The sequence below is a fragment of the Dermochelys coriacea genome, chromosome 13, assembly GCF_009764565.3.
Source record: "Dermochelys coriacea isolate rDerCor1 chromosome 13, rDerCor1.pri.v4, whole genome shotgun sequence".
In the NCBI taxonomy this organism is placed as follows: domain Eukaryota; kingdom Metazoa; phylum Chordata; order Testudines; family Dermochelyidae; genus Dermochelys; species Dermochelys coriacea.
The window spans coordinates 20950017-20966705 of NC_050080.1; the positions used below are offsets into that span (position 1 = coordinate 20950017).

General features: G+C 46.7%; 3 protein-coding genes across 4 annotated transcripts in view; 2 read left to right on the forward strand and 1 right to left on the reverse strand.

Moving 5' to 3' along the window:
- The window catches only part of SYS1 (SYS1 golgi trafficking protein), a 50038-nt gene that overhangs the window by 23854 nt on the left and 9495 nt on the right, over positions 1-16689 (forward strand). The gene's annotated exons all lie outside the window — the stretch shown is intronic.
- DBNDD2 (dysbindin domain containing 2) overlaps positions 1-16689 on the forward strand; it is a 52074-nt gene that overhangs the window by 20239 nt on the left and 15146 nt on the right. Inside the window, exon 1 of one of the 2 annotated variants that reach the window (XM_038369653.2) lies at positions 170-296. The exons of the other annotated variant lie outside the window; for it this stretch is intronic. Within the exon in view, the coding sequence (XP_038225581.1) occupies positions 281-296 (16 nt within the window). The 5' untranslated portion in view covers positions 170-280. Of the gene's footprint in view, positions 1-169; positions 297-16689 lie in introns of those variants that run through there. 2 annotated transcript variants of the gene reach the window in all.
- TP53TG5 (TP53 target 5) lies at positions 2080-9738 on the reverse strand. Its single transcript, XM_038369655.2, has 6 exons — positions 9463-9738; positions 8794-9003; positions 8220-8288; positions 7627-7763; positions 4743-5061; positions 2080-3362 (listed from the first exon to the last, which is right to left on the reverse strand). Exons 2-5 carry the CDS (start codon positions 8836-8838, stop codon positions 4758-4760), a joined length of 555 nt encoding a protein of 184 aa, XP_038225583.1. The 5' UTR covers positions 8839-9003; positions 9463-9738; the 3' UTR covers positions 2080-3362; positions 4743-4757.

The following is a 16689-nucleotide window of genomic DNA, read 5'->3' on the forward strand; positions in this document are numbered from 1 at the left end:
CCCCCAAAATCGATCCCGGGTGAAGCGCAAGTGGAACTGGCTTGTTGCAGGCTCTGTAGAGAGGGACTTGGCATCAGAAGACCCTGGAAAGTGCATTGGCAGGTGGATTAGTTCCCAGTTTTGGGCGTTCTTAACAATCCTCCTCCTCCTTTATTCTGCCCCTGCCTAGACTGATGCGGCCCCTCCTGGCATCTCCAGCGGGTGGCATGTTGGGCTCTGGCTTCCAGAGGATGGGCAGCAGGAAACTTCTCTCAAGATCAGCACTGGGAGCCACCTAAGAATGGTCCAGGAGAAAGGTATTGAATATAGGGGTCTTCTGTGGTCATGCTACCTGGCACTCAGGAATACACCGTTACAAACCTGGTGTAAGGTGTAACCTGGTGTACAAACACCTGGTGGCACACAGAAACACCCCCCATGTACACACACGCTGACATTCCCTTACAAACATACAGATCCCATCGCTCTTGCTCTCTCTCTCTCTCTCTCTCTCACACACACACACACACACATACACACTCCCTTACAAACATACAGATCCCTTCACACACACACTCCCAAACACACACACACACAAACACACCCTCATGTACACACACTCACAATCCCTTACAAACATACAGATCCCATCATGCACACACACTCCCAAACACACGCCCGCACACACAGAAACACCCCAGTCACCCACACCCACCCTACTTCTCCCTCCCATGCACCCTCCCTCTCATGTTCACAGGTGGGCACATGGGGCTTCATGCAGACTGTGGAAGGAATTTTTCTAGCCACCAACTGTTGTATGAAAGGAGAAGAGGCGCTCCCTGTAAACATGTGCAAAACCACTTCTGTCCTCCTTCAGATTCTTCCTTAAAACTCTCATTTGCCCTATGCATACAACATATTTGACAAAACTTAAGTTGCTGGTGTGCCAAGACCACTGCCTGCCATGCTGACCGGTATTGTAGGTCTCATTGTCCGTACTGCCCTGTCTGTCTGTATCCATCTGATGGCTCTCATTTTAGTCTTATATTGTAAGCTCTTTGGGGCAGGGACTTTTTGTACTGTGCTTGTACAGCACCAAGCACAATGGGATTCTGGCCCATGTTTGCAGCTCCTAGGTTGTACTGCAATACAAATAAACAGAAACAGTAATAATTATGAACCAAAGAAATCCGAACACTCAGCAGCAGCAGGGAACTGCCATGTGAGGTTCTCAGTTAAGTATACAGGGCAGCAAAGCCAGAGGCAGGAAAGGGAGCTAGAGGGAGCAGCAGTGATTGAAGCATGAAGATGGCAAGGGGTATAGAAGACTAAGGGCATGATCCAAAGGGAGTCTACTGACTTCAACACACTTCCAGGTCAGACCCTAATAGAAAAACCATCTGGGCTAATAACCTGCCACCTGATCTAGAATGACCAGTGGACACAAGGATCAAACTCCAAACACACTGTGTGATCCAGCCTGTGCGGGTGGTGCCCACTCCAACCTCCACCTGAGGTGGCTTGTCTTTTTTCCTTAGGCTTGGCCACGCTTGGGTAATTTACCACGCCAATTGAACTGAATTGCAATGTAAAATCCTAGCGCCACCTGCTGGCCTTTTCTCATATGTTTAATGTTGAAAGGGATTAGAAAGTTGAGGAAATTCAAGTGCCCCTTTTCTATGGAGATTGTCGCTGTTCTAAAAGCCTCTGCAAATGTTTATGTAAAACAAAAACAATGGAAGTGGGTCTGCACTCATAAGCAACCTACAGTAACAAACCTCTGCTTTTCCTTGATGCCAATAGCATGGGCTAGGCAGCAGTGACCACTGTTTATCACGCTGACCAGTACTGTTGCATTGTTTCCTTGGGCTCACTCTGTTTATCACATCCACCTGTTGTCTCTTGTCTTAAACTTAGATTCTAAACTCTTTGGGCAGGGACCACCTCTTTGTACAGCGCCTAGCACAATGGGGCCCTGATCCATGGCTGGGGTCCCCAGGAGCTAACTTAATACAAACTAACAAAGAAACAAATAATAATTAATAATAAACCAGTGTGTGCAGCCCAGCCCTTATAAGCAACTCTACAATAACAAATTGTTTATGTATTTATTTGTTAAGAATGATTCTGTAGAACCACAAGTTTTATACACAATCATTCATAATGATTCATAATTCATATATTCATAATGCAATGATCTCTCAGGGTCTAGGTGATTTTTCCTGGAGACCTGTAGGTTAGGTCCCAATCCCGAAAAAACTTATGCACATGCTTAACTTTATGCTCTGTAAGTAGTTCCATTAACTTAATTGAAGTAAATGAGGTTAAGCACATGTGCTTAAAGTCTTTGCAGGATCAAGGCCTTAGATGTTATCACAGAAATAAATCTTCCTGTGCTAAACCTGCCCACAGTTATTTCCATCACCCTAACCTGTGTGTTGGGGGATTACACACCATTTTACATATCTAGGGCCTGCTTCTGCATCTGCTCTTGCTTACATTAGGTTCCACTGATGTGAGTGGGGGTCACTTTCCAGTTACACTGGTGGAAATGAGAGCAGAAGCCCAGACGAGCTCTTTCCTGCCCACTTTGATGACATCACTTCATGGTCTGGGAGTGTAACAGGTCAGCCTCTGTGACATCACATTGCTGCATGTTTCACTTGTTACTATAACCACATTAACCCTTCCTGTGACCAGTGTCAAGGCCTCCTGGAAGTGGAAGATGGGCACAGGATTGTGTCATTTTCTATTCTCTCCTGGATCTGTGGATTAGGGAAAATGAAAGCTCTTCGTGCCAAGGATGTCCCAGGAAATGCCCTTCCTCCTGACCCAGAGAAAAGAACCCTCCATGGTTGGAGATCATAAAAATGACCTTCTGCTAGGACTGTTCGTTTAGGAGAAGGAACTCATTTGCTGGTAAACTATTGAGCTCCTCTTTGGGTTTCATTTAAAGGTAGCGTAATGAGCTAAATCCATCCCTGAAATAATGCCGTTGACTTTAGTGGAGTTACAAAGTTACAACGGGGATTAAAGTGACCTATTATAGTGAGTAGACATTCAAGTGATTGTACAAAAGAGGCAAAATCAAATTCCTTGTCCACATGCAAGTATCCTCAACAACCAGAGTGTCCATTCCAGCCCACTCTTCAGAGATCTGCATTGCTGTGAATGCAAGGGAGATGGAAACTACAGCTTTGGCCACCTTTGGCAAACTCAATCCAATCGGCTCCAACTTTGACATATGCCAGAGACACATTTTGTGTCTGAAGGATGCAGATTATTCCCTTTATTTGTAGAATTATGGATCAGTGCATCACTCAGCTGATCTTTCTCTTGAAACCTCATCTCAGTCTCTGCCCAGCTCAGAACATCTGCAAGCCCTGAAAGGAAAACAAACATCAGTGCTGTTTCTCTAGAGAGAAGTATCATCGAGTGCAGTGATTGGGGCTTCTCTAGGCTGAAACACCAACCCACAGCAGGGAGGTAGCTGTTTATCTGCCTTGGAATCTGCGTGCTTCATGCTGGGACTGAGCTAATGTGGATGATAATTATATACATCATAATCCTATTAGCGTCAATGAGAATGATGGGACTTCACCAAAGGGGGGAAGGTCCTGTTAATGAGTGGTGACCTCCTCCCTGGGGAGGGAATGTATTATGTTAGGTGCGATGTGTTACCCACAATCATGGAGAACAGACTTCGAATGTGAGCCCTTCATGGCAGGGATTGTCTTTACTAGACTGGCAAAGTGCCCTGTGTATGTATGGTTCATAGAATCATAGAATATCAGGGTTGGAAGGGACCTCAGGAGGTCATCTAGTCCAACCCCCTGCTCAAAGCAGGACCAATCCCCAACTAAATCATCCCAGCCAGGGCTTTGTCAAGCCTGACCTTAAAAACCTCTAGGGAAGGAGATTCTACCACCTCCCTAGGTAACGCATTCCAGTGCTTCACCACCCTCCTAGTGAAAAAGTTTTTCCTAATATCCAACCTAAACCTCCCCCACTGCAACTTGAGACCATTACTCTTTGTTTTGTCATCTGGTACCAATGAGAACAGCCTAGATCCATCCTCTCTGGAACCCCCTTTCAGGTAGTTGAAAGCAGCTATCAAAAAGTTGAAAGCAGTTATCATATATAATGAATACTCAGTTAAGAATAGGCCCAACTGGTGACCTGGATCAGGCATTGCTGTTATTGGGAATAACCTCATCAAAGAATTCATGGAGACACCTACAAGCTCTGCACTGGATTAACCCAATTGCCCTGCCCCGTCTGTGCTGAGTGGCTGAGACAAGAGTGTCTAGCTGTGGAAGGAAAACAGGAAAGTATTAAAAGTGGATTTGGGGCACAGGCTCTTGCTTGTATGGCTGGGTTCAAATCCCTCTGGCACCATGGCTGGGGGAGTGAAAATTCTAGGTGCTTCAATACTGTGTTGAGGAGTGAGGTATAAGAACCTACAGAAGAGGGGGCCCTGCATGCTAGTCCAACTGCCACTTGTTTTGCTGCTACATAGATGTTTCCAGGTTAGGTCCCTCATTCAATCTCCAGCTTCCCAGGGCCAGCAAGGACTAGGAATTGTGGCAGTGCCCAGGCAGCAAGCTGTGGGTGGGAAGCACCTGTGGCCATTGACAGGATTTAGAAGGATCCAGCCTGGCTAGGGGAGAGAAAGTCGCAGTGTCTCAATTTCTAGGAGAGAAAATTACAGGGGGATGCCAGAGATTTTCTCTTCAGTTGACAGCCAGCGCCAGGAAGCTTACAGGGAGCAGACACTGTCACTCCTGGTACTGGATGGTGAGAGTGTGCTCCAGAGTCTTGCCACAGGACCGAGTGCAGCAGGGTTTAATCCATCGCTGGGTCGCTGGTCTACAGAGCACTTTGGGAGCTGGTATGTGGAGCCGCTTGGGCAGGCCTTCGAACCAGCACTTCTGATGCAGATCAGGAGGCTGGGTTTTCAAGGGCAGCTCAAGGTCACTCTGCACAGCTGCAGCATCTGTATCCATGTCCTCAGGATCGGTGACAGGATTAGCACCAGCATCTGCTTGAGGCTTATCTGGGTCCTTGGAGGAGACACTTATCCTAAAACAAAATCCAAAACGAAACATGATTGTTTTCCATTCCAGCCATCTGCAGATTCCAAAACAGCTTGTAAAACAGTCCTCTTAACCCAGCTCTCCTGAAACTGGCCACAGAGACAATCCTTTTACTGAGCATGCAGCCTGCAGGGAATGGTAATAATCATTCTGGCAATTAGGTGCAGGAGTGAGAGAAGCCAAAAGGAAACATGCAGGGGCCATTCACAGAAGACAAACCCCTCCCCAATACAAAAAGGAGGAGGAGGAGGAACAGTCTGAGTGGCTCAGAGACAGAGGGCAGGGTGCAAGCATTGAAAAGGAGCTACTGCAAAGAAAGAAGGATGTGGTCCTGCTAGGTGGCTGGAGTGAGGGACCTGGCTACTTTGGTAGGTTGCCTCTCAAGTGTCCGGACAAAGGGTTGAGGTGGGAACAATGACGTGAGTGAAAGGAAAACAATGTTTTAGAGATTATCATGGTGATACGGGCTGTGATTGCCCTCACGTACCTCCGTTATTTCAAATATGTGGCATTTTCATCATGCTTTCTCTGTTCAGAGCAATGCACAGAAATTAATTAATTCATCTGGCTCACAGCACCCCATGAGTCCAGGAGAGAACTCATATTATCTTCCTTTGACAGACAGGGATACTGAGACAGAGAGCTGAAATGACTAGAAAATTGAATTGTAGGACTGGAAGGGACATCGAAAGGTCATCTAGTCCAGTACCCTGCACTCGTGGCAGGACTAAGTTTTATCTAGACCAGAGGTTCTCAACCTTTTTCTTTCTGAGGCCCGCTCAGCATGCTATAAAACCTCCATGGACTATCTGTTGCACAACTACTGATTTCCTGCATATAAAAGCCAGGGCCAGCGTTAGGGAGCAGCAAACAGGGAAATTGCTTGTGGCCCCATACCACAGGTAGCCCCATGAAGCTAAGCTGCTCAGGCTTTGGCTTCAGCCCCAGGTGGTGGGGCTCAGGGCCTCAGGCTTTACCCCATGCAGTAGGGCTTCCACTTTCTGCCCTGGGCCCCAGTGGCCCTGCTTGACAGACCCCCTGAAGCCTGCTCGCAGCCCCCCAGGGGACCCCAGATCCCTGGTTGAAAACCACTGATTTAGACCATCCCTGACAGGTGTTTGTCAAATCTGCTCTTATAAATCTCCAATGATGGAGATTCCACAACCTCTCTAGGCAATTTATTCCAGTGTTTAACCACCCTGACAGTTAGGAAGTGTTTCCTAATGTCCAACCTAAACCACCCTTGCTGCAATTTAAGCCCATTGCTTCTTGCCCTATCCTCGGAGGTTAAGGAAAACAATTTTTCTCCCTCCTTCTTGTAACAATCTTTTATATACTTGAAAACTGTTATCATGTCCCCTCTCAGTATTCTCTTTTCCAGACTAAACAAACCCAATTTTTTCAATCTTCCCTCAGAGGTCATGTTTTCTATACCTTTAATCCTTTTTGATGCTCTTCTCTGGATTTTCTCCAGTTTGTCCACATCTTTCCTGACATGTGGCACCCAGAACTGGACACAATACTCCAGCTGAGGCTTAACCAGCGTGAAGTAGAGCAGAAGAATTACTTTTTGGGTCTTGCTTACAACACCGGCTAATACATCCCAGAATGAAATTTGTTTTTTTTTAAACATAGTTACACTGTTGACCCATATTTAGCTTGGGATCCACTATGATCCCCAGATCCCATTCCACAGTACTCCTTCCTAGGCAGTCATTTCCCATTTTGTATACTGATTGTTCCTTCCTAAGTGGAGTACTTTGCATTTGTCCCTATTGAATTTCATCCTATTTACTTCAGACCATTTCTCCAGTTTGTCCAGATCATTCTGTTTCGGACTGCCTGATTTAGAAGGGGAAATACCCCACGGCCACCCCCTGAGTCAGTGGCAGAGCCAAGATTAGAACTTGGGACAGTCTGACTCCCAGTCTCTTCCCGACTGTCATCTCATCCTGCTTCAACAATTGTACCTCCCTTCTCCACCACCCAGCTCTCCAGACTCCAGCCTGTGCAGGATGGGCTGCTGTTGCTGCTGCCCTTGCCAAGCATACAAAGTACAAGGTGCATCTCTCCCACCTCCAGGCAGCTTTCTTGCCCCAGGGTCATTACAGGATGTAGCTCAAAATTGCCTTCTTTGATTTGAAATTCCTCTATTCCACTTACTGTAGGTCATATCTCCTCTAGTACCTTCCCTGATTGCTCCAGCCCTCTGGCACTAGCCTCTTGGAGAAATCTGGGCATGACACCACTTCCCCCTTTTTAAATCAGGCATTTGGAAGCAGAAATCAGACTGTCTGTGGCTGAGCCATGGAATCATGGCTGAGAGGTGGCCTAAAATATTCTGAATGAGCTAATTTCACCATCTGCCACCTTTCACTTCCCCCATGCCCCCAGTCACACTTCCTGGCCCAGCCTGCAAAGACTCCCCATCCCACAATGTACTCTCACAAAGCTCACCATCATGTAACCATCCTCAGGTTCATGTATCATGCCCATTAGACAGAGTCACAGGGAAACAAAAACCCTGGGATTCCGTTATACAGTGACTCACCCAGTGGGGACAGCAGTGAGGTTGGGAGGCTCCTTGAAAGCCAGTGACTTCCAGTAGCTGACAGCTAATGCACGTAGCCGGAGGATCCTGTGATCAGCGTTCTTCAGCAGCTTCAGCAGTGACAGCTTCTTGAGTATCTGCCAGATTGGGTACAATGGGAATGAAAGGCTGAAATACTTTATTGCCTTCCCTGATCTCATGAGGTTGTCACAGCCAGAGAAGGAAGCAGAAGCTACAGGCCAGTCACATCCTTTCCAGCCCCTTGGGCCAGCGTGTCAGACAGATCCCCAGTTGTGCATCCCTTCTGGGCCCTTGGCCCATAGAAGAAAGAGACACTGAGATGTTGACATGCACACCATTGCCCTCCCTTTAAATTCCAGCCAAGAACAGGGAGAGTTTGAGACGAACAAACACACAACTACTGGAAGAGTCCATGTGCTACAGCTCAGCCTGCAGAGGGGTAGGGAACAAGGTGTCTGACATGCACACACCCCACACTACTGTCCAGTTTTACAGTGTCCACTGCCTCATAGTGAGGGTGACACCTATCTACCAGGGGCTGGTACATGTAAAAAAACAGGGTGGCTTCTTACTGTCTTTAGATGGTTCTTCTCTTGTTCTATGTCGCTCAGCTGACATGCTCCAGTGTCCCCATCTTCAGTCTGTGAAAGGGAAAGACCAGGCACACTTGAGGCAATAGATTTAAAACTAGAGTGGACAAAGCACTAGCAAATGCATTGTAGGGGACAATCCTGCCCTGTCCTCTGGGGGACGAGGGTCTAGATGGGACCTGATAGTTCTTTTTTTTATCTCTAATGTCTCTGAGCCTATGAGTCAGTGCCACATTTAAAAGGCCACTGCTGGATAACCCTAGTATGTGTTCAGCATCGCTTTCGATTTCTTCAAATCCATGGCCTTGCTGGGACTTTCCCCACTGGATGTGTTTGTTATTGCTTTAGTGGTTGTGCCCCACCAAGGTGCTCTGCATTATACAGAACATGTAGGAAAACCAGGTCCCAGCTCCAAAGGCCTCACAGTCTATATCATTCTAGTCTAAGGGCAAATTCTCTCTCCCCCCCACCAATTCAATCCCTTTGCCAGTTTCAGAGGTTCAGGGAGGAGGATCACTACAACTCGTCACAGGGACTAATGAAGGACTGACTGTACCTGGTGAATGAGGGCTTTCTTCTTCCCTGGGGCCTTCATTGTCATTCAGGGATCGTTCTGTAAGGGCTTTGATGGGAGTTTCTGTGGCAGACAGGCAAGATAGCTGAGAGGTACCTGGGAGCTCCCTCTCTCTGAAATGCCACTGGTCCTCCCTAGGGTCTGAGGTCTTGGGGTGATGTCAATTCAGACAGAGGCTGTGACCTCATTTATCTGTGACACCAGAAACCACATGTCAATATTGAGGGTGACAGGGTCTGCTGGGGAGTTGCAGATGGGGTGGGGGGTAATGCACACTGTGGGAGGAATAAAGAGAAGGGTGTAACATCAATAGTGTGGGATTCTATCTCCCCGAGATAGGAGAGTTTCCAGTTTAACATCGGAAACCAAGAAGTGGAACAGCATAGCAAACGTTCAGGGCAGGGGACTGGCAGTCAGGACGCCTGGGGTCCACTCCCAATCTACCATCAGCTTACTGTGAGATCTTAAGAAAGTCAGTCTGTGCTTTCATTTCCTCACCCATAAAATGAGAATAGTTCTGAGGCTTTGTTAATTAATGTTTATAAAGCTGCTGAGATCCTGAGATGAAAGGGACTGTAGGAGTGCAAATTTAATTATTATTAATAATAAATAAATAAATATCAGGAGCTCTCATGATTCCTGGCACAATACCTGGGTCTCTGGGTATTGATGTAGGGCTGGAGAGCTGTCCTTCTCATGGTGAGAAAAGGTGGGGAAATGTGAAAAGAACCGGCTTTGGATTTATTACATACAGAATGTTTCTGGTAACCTCTCTCCTGTGCCAGTATTTCTGATACTAATAATTCATAATAAAGATGAATAGCTTTGAGGGAAGGGAAGTAAAAGTGTGTATAACAGGGCAATCTGTCCTTTTAATAGTCTAGAGGGGAAGGGAAAAAAGATTACAAACCCTGTCCCAGAGAGAAGACCAGCAGGCAGGTGCTGGGAAGTAGTTGACACAGCTGATCAGCATCTCATGATTGGGCCACACGCTCAGTGGAACAACATAAAGGAGAACTCAACGCATGAAGAAGGGGGTGGCTAGGACTGATGTTTTCTTTAGTAACCAGAGCTGGCTGGTTGGCCCTGAGGAGTCTGCAGGGGTTGGAAAGGATGCTCCATGGTAGCTACTGAAGCTCAGAGGACCCCAGTCTGAATGCTGACTAGGCTGATGTTTGTGTTATTTTTTTGCACACCTTTCCCCTTCCTTTCTTTGTGAAGATGATATAAACAGGGCTCTGAAGAAAGCAGCAGCAAATTAACCTGGGTGTATGATTGTTTCTCGTCAGTGCGTGACTAGGACCACAGTCTAGAGTGGGTCTAAAGTGAGAGTCAAGTTCACAGACTTGAGCGTTGTGACTTGTAGGCCTACTCCTAGCAGACTGGGGCATTCTGAGCTTCCAGAACTCCTGACCTGATTTCTTTACATCTATAGAGCAGTGATACTCACACCTCAGTTGTTCAGGAGCCAAATTATCCAAAAGAGCCACAGTAGTGTGGATTCATTGCTTCATTTACTATAGTTCTATTCGTATTAAACAATATGATGGGAAATTGTGTGTGTGTGTGTGTGTGTGTGTATATATATATATATATATATATATATTCAACACAGCAAATAAGCTAATAACTTAGTGCAAGTTGATAACTTAATTGGTTAATAACATAGTAGAAGCATCCTGACTGGTTAATAACAGAGTGTTTTAATATCATGTGCTGCAAAGAGCCACAGGAGACTCATTAAAGAGCCACTTGCTCTTGTGAGCCGCAGTCTGAGTATCACTCATCTAGAGTGTAGATGACTCCAGCTGTGATGTTGCGTCAGCATATTAGTAGCATGTCTCTGTGTGTAAAACACTGCTGTATTCAAAAGTGCTTTACCAGTGTGTGTATGTACCCCATGTGTGTATGTTTGTGTGTGTATGTGCAGGCACCTGTACCTGTGTATGCATCTAGCAATGCTGCTCTGTTTGAAACTGCAGCTGGCATTTTCCTGTTTGAAGCTCTCCCTCTTTTCTCCCAACTCCCTCTGCCTCCTCTCCCCTTTCAGTAGGGTCACAGTGTATGATTCATCAGTGAGGCGTAGAAGAGACTGGCGCTGCAGCACAAAGGCTGAATTCTGCAAGTTTGGGGTGGAGGGGGACCTGGGTCTGCTTTAGATATGTCCTTTCAAGATAAACAGATCAGCAGCTCTGATCTCATCTGTGAAAGCTGCCCTGCTAACATGCTGCGTAAAGCTCGGAGCTGTTGGCACTGGGTCCCTGCACCTCAGGCCATGGGGCACTGTCCTGTTAGGTAGATGGGCAGTCAAGAAGGGATCGAAGTTCCTGCTTTGTTTGCGGGATCTCTGGATCAACCACTTTGGGAATTTGTGGAGCATTTTCTGATGCTTTTAACTATAGCTGGGGCAAAGGAGGGACAAACTGCTCGCAGTGCAGACTCCACAGCTGAGTGGAACTAGCTGATGAGGAGGGTTAAGAAGGAATCAAGGTGTCCCTCACCATCCATGACATCTGGGAATCTGGCTCTGAGTTTCCTCTCCTTAGTGATTATGATAGTGTCCAAGGGACCATGTCTGGTGTCTGACTGTTCTTGAAAGTGGTGTGGGCAGAGCACTGTAAAGCAGGTATGTACAAAAAGAAAAGGAGTACTTGTGGTACTTAGAGACTAACAAATTTATTTGAGCATAAGCTTTCGTGAGCTACAGCTCACTTCATCGGATGCATAATCATAATGAATCCGATGAAGTGAGCTGTAGCTCACGAAAGCTTATGCTCAGACAAATTTGTTAGTCTCTAAGGTGCCACAAGTACTCCTTTTCTTTTTGAGAATACAGACTAACACGGCTGCTACTCTGAAACCTGTCAGGTATGTACAAAGGCACAGTGGTGATGAACTCTCATGCTTCATAGTGTAGAGGGATTGGTTGGCAAGGGATAGGGAGAAATCCCTATCAGTCCTGATATGCAGCATTGCGGAGTTGATCAGGGACATCAAGTGTACAGGCAGGATAGTGGACTAAATAGACCACCAGTGGCTGTGCTCACAGACCGTCCTCTCTGCGTTTCAGCTCTTTGAATGTTTAAAATGAAGGGACTAGTGTACCAAGGGCAAGGACTGTCTTTTTGTTCTGTGTTTGTACAGCACCTGGAACAATGGGCTCTTGGTCCATGACAAAGATCTCTAGGTGCTATAGTAATAATGTGTTTAACTGAGATGAACTAGGTGGCTCAGGGATTGAGGAAGGCAGCAAGAGCCCTTTTTGTATAGACCATCAGGTCCTCGCTAGCCCTGAGAAGTCACTGCCATCTGGTGGTTGATGATGGCCCCTGAGTGAAAGGACTTGGTGGCTCTGGGCAGCTGCCTACATCACGAAATCCATCCTCCCCTATGGCATAGGCTGGTGCTCTCAGCAGAGGAGAGCCTAAGGTGTGAAGGGGCCATGGACACTGATCTCATTTCTTACCCCTGTGGGCCATTCACGCAGAACAAAGATTGCAGCCATCCTGGGGCAGCTGGTGCTGAATGCACATTTTAAAAATGTGGACTGAATGTTCATGCTGATGTGAAAACGGGGGAAATAAAAGCTCCTGAATGTCAGGGCTCTGGCTAGTCATTAGCCTTGATTTATTTGTTTAACACCAACAGTGGGCTTAGCACTGTACCAACACCCTAATATAAAGACAGTCCCTGCCCCAAGCCTAAAAGACACACACAAGATTGGAAATCTAGCAGTAAGGAAGACTTATCATTGGGGGTGGGGGGCATTTTCAAATATATGCAAGTGACTTAGGAGTACAGTTAGACCAGACAGAATGGCCTCTGGTTTGAGGGATGTGAGCTATGGCCAGATGATGGTGGGGAAAACCTGACAAGTAGAGTAGGTCAGAAGAACCTGGCTGGAACAGTTTTCCAGCTGAAAATGCAATTCCATCAAAAATGAAATGCTTCATGAAATTGTATTGATTTTGCTGAAATTTAATTTAGGAAAATAAAATGGGGGGGGGGGAGGAGAGGGAAATAGTTCAGATAGTGTTGAAACACCCCACTTCAACATTTTCAGAATGAAACATTTTGATTTTTCTTTTTGAAATAACCTTTCCTTTTTATTTTTTTAATTTGTTTTATATTCTATATTAGAACTATTGTCATACTATAAAATAAAGTCAAAATGAAACATTTTGATCTGAAATGAAACTGTTTTGGAATTCTCTTTTGCAGAGGATTTCAGATTTTGTTCAGAAAAAAAAAATTAGAAATCTCAACATCCTCCATGAAATGGAATTTCTGTTCTCTGCAGAGCTCTACTGACAAGTCAAAGTGTCCTTTGCTCTGGTGGCCGTATTCCTTATTGTTTGGACCCCAAATAAAGCAGCTGGTCAGAGTCATAGAAAACAAGGTTCTCACAAGGGTAAAAACATTTCCCTTTCTCCACTTCACACCCACCAGGGGGCAGATGTTAACTGTGGAGTGTGAGGTGGCTCCTTGGAGGAGATGCACTGGACAGCATTTCAGGGGCAGTTGAGATGCCTAGTTCAACAACTTTCTGTTAGCTGAGCCTCAGGTCCCAAAACGTCTATGCTTTAGGCACATTTTGCTGCCAGCAGAAGAGCGCGCGGGGGGGGGGGGGAGACAATAAAGATGCTACTTCCTCCTATGAGCCTCCTCCTCAGTTCTTGCAAACTCTAACTAGGCCAGTGATGTATTTGTGCAGTGATCATCACCTGCCCCAAGACAAGAACTACCTGCTCTGAAACTTTAGCAGGTGACTTGCATTGGGGTTTGAACAGGTCAGGGTGCTGCATCCATCTAATGAAGCAGCATAAATGGGAGACAGCCTAATTTACCCCATTGTATAACCTCCCATCACATCACTGACATTGCCTCAGAAGCTGCATTAATGGACCTGGAATTATCCACCATCTCCAGCCCTGCCATTGTCTCTGTGCTTCTCCTCCAAGCTTCCTAGCTCCATGTGAGACATGTTCACTTCACAGCAGCCATATTCTTTCAATAAATGGGAGGTATCCTGGACCAAAATCACCCTTTTAAGGGAACTGCAAGATTGAAGGGATCAGAGATGGCATTTCAGCCTGGATAGGCTGCACTCTGGCTCAGCTGTAATTTGTTAGGAAAGAAACCCTGCACTGTCCGTGGCAAAAAGCCAATTTCCATCTTTACTCCTGCAACTTACTGAACAAATCAAGCCACATCTCATGTACAGCCTCTTACGCATGGTGCTTGCAAAGAATAAGATCTATTTTCACTGCTTTATGATTCAGTGCCTGGCTGGGGCTTGTTCACCTTTCACTTGGCAGCTGATTTATTCCATAATCCTCCCACCCTGTCCCAATGGTCAGGGACCTGAGTAACCTCCTGTTTTCTGCAAACCTATAATAGAAGAAAGAAACCCGAGCAGGAAATGCAGGAGGAACAAGTCACGTTGCATTTTATTCTGACGATCAGAGTGCTCAGATTACCAGCTTGCCTCAGGAGCTCTGGCAGGAACTGAACTTTGTGCCATGGTGATGGAAGAGCCATTTTCCCCCTAGCTTTGCAATGAGGGCTTGCAGCTGACCTGTGATTATGATGTCATCTTAGTAATTTTGGGCACTAGTTACTGTGATGATCTGGAGAGAGACAGTTCAATTCAAGGAGATTTGATTGGCCCCATGAGTGATGCTGGTGTAAAGAAAAGAGTCAGGCCCTTCAGGTACCTGTCAGAGAGAAGTAAGATTCCACCTGAGGAGGGCTACATGCTGTTGGCCCCTTGTGTCCATTCCTGATGGATTGCTGTGTAGCACGATTCCATCTCTGCCTCTCTCCTTTCTCCCCAGGCCAGGCATTCATGGCCAAGAGCAGAGGGGACCAAACTGGAACTTGCAGGGCTGGTTTACATTAACTTAATTTGAGTAAAACTGATACTCAACAGGCAGTGGGGCCCTATGATAAAATGCCAGGATGCTTCAATGTATTCTACCTGCAGGGGGCGATGTTGCTTAATTCTAAGAATTAAGATACTCTTTGCCATGGAAACAGTAAAGAGTGAGACAGCAGAGGGGTGCATGTTTGTTGTGTTGTTATTTATTATTTGCCAGATTATGCCTCTCGTATTCCCACTGAGTAGTATCTTAGTCTTCAGTTAGGTCTAATGAAAATCAATGGGACTACTCAGACTAAGGGACTACTCACTGTGAATAAGGGTGGCAGAATCTGACCTTAAATCTTACGTTAGTGACCGGTGCCAATTTAAAGAAGAGATGTACTATAGCAGAGATCTGGGCTGAGGCCCTGGCCCTGGCCCTGGCCTCTAGCTACCATAGCTGAGAGTGTATATCAGGGAGATCAGAAAGGAAGGTGTGGGACAGGAATTTGAGGAAGTGATACTACTGGCTAAAACCCCTCATAATACTGATAGGGGCAGTGCAAGAGGTTTTTGTACATTACCAGTGTACCTCAATCCAGATCTGCAGTGACCCTGTTATTCTAACCTTGAGCCCCTCACAAATACTCTGCTGGGACCCCATAATATTGACCTGCAGTCCCTCTGCTCTTCCAGTCCTGTGCCCCTACCAGTGCTCTTTAATCCTGACCCCAGGCTATGGACAGAAACAGTTATGTGGAACTCTGGGGTGGGTTTTGGATGTGGATAAATAATCGTGTGGGCTAAACTGAAACCTCAGAATTAATTTAACTAGCATCAGATGGAACCAGTGGCATCGGATCTGGACAAATAAACCTTCGTGCATGAGCTGTGAATCATCTCCCTCCCTCAAACCAGCCTCCTAACATAGCAGGTTAACTACCATTGGTGGCAAAGGGTTTCTGTTACAACCACCATGTCAAGGGGCCAAAGTCAGGAGGGCAGCAAAGCAACAATGTCCAAGTCAGGAACAGCCAGCGCAAACAAGTCCAACCCCTTCACTTGTCTGATAATGTGGTGATGCAAACCCTCTGAGGCAGTGGGCTGGGTGGGACTGACGGTGGTTGTGGGAAACTCCCTTTCATGCAGAGGAAGGGGAGCAAATCATGCTCTGAGGAGTTGTGAATCCTGGCTGTGATCAGATCCTGTCTGTCCAGAGCAGGGACTGGCACTGCGGAGGGACTGAGTCACTCTGTGGAGACAGAGGAAGGAAATAGAGGCCCTGCTCCTGAGACCTCTGCCATTGACTCCACTAGGAGCAGAATCAAGCCCAGCATGTTTCAGTGATAGCCAAGGAGCTAATGAGGAAAACATGCTGGATATGAGGCTGACAGAGGCCTCTAAGGAAATCTGTGTACTGGAGACGCAGAGAATCAGTTATGATAAGAATGGAGTCTGTAGCCCATTGCCTGCTCGATGATCATATGTGCAGTGCATATAGAGAAGCATAAGACATTAATTATTTAACATTAGCACCAAGTAGGTAGGGGGAGGCAGTTTTCCAGATGTGCCAGTTCTTGCGCTCTGTATATCTGAGCTCTCTTGACAGCAATTGCAGCCTGTTGCACTGGGATGGAGGGAAGTTGATATCCCCCCCACACACACCCCACTTCTGCCATAAGTGCACCAAGGATGCTGGCTTTTCTGAGCTGGTGTCATTTCTTTGGCTCCCTTTGCTGGCAGGCCTCAGGCTGCAGTGCTGAGTGCAGCCCCAGCTCCGTGCTGCGGCCCAAGGAAGGGTGAGAAAAGGGCCCTGACTTGCTTCCCCTGGGTCTCCCAGGCAGGTCACCTCTCCTCCCCCACTCCCGGTGCCATGATTCACGGTGTCCCCTTACTGCAGGGTCCCCCAGTGCCTACCAGAGCCATTCAGCTCAGGGTGACACTGTGTCCCTGGCCAGAACCCATCCTGTGCAAACAGGGCCAGCCTGCCAGCGCTGCAGTGCCTGGAAGGAGGC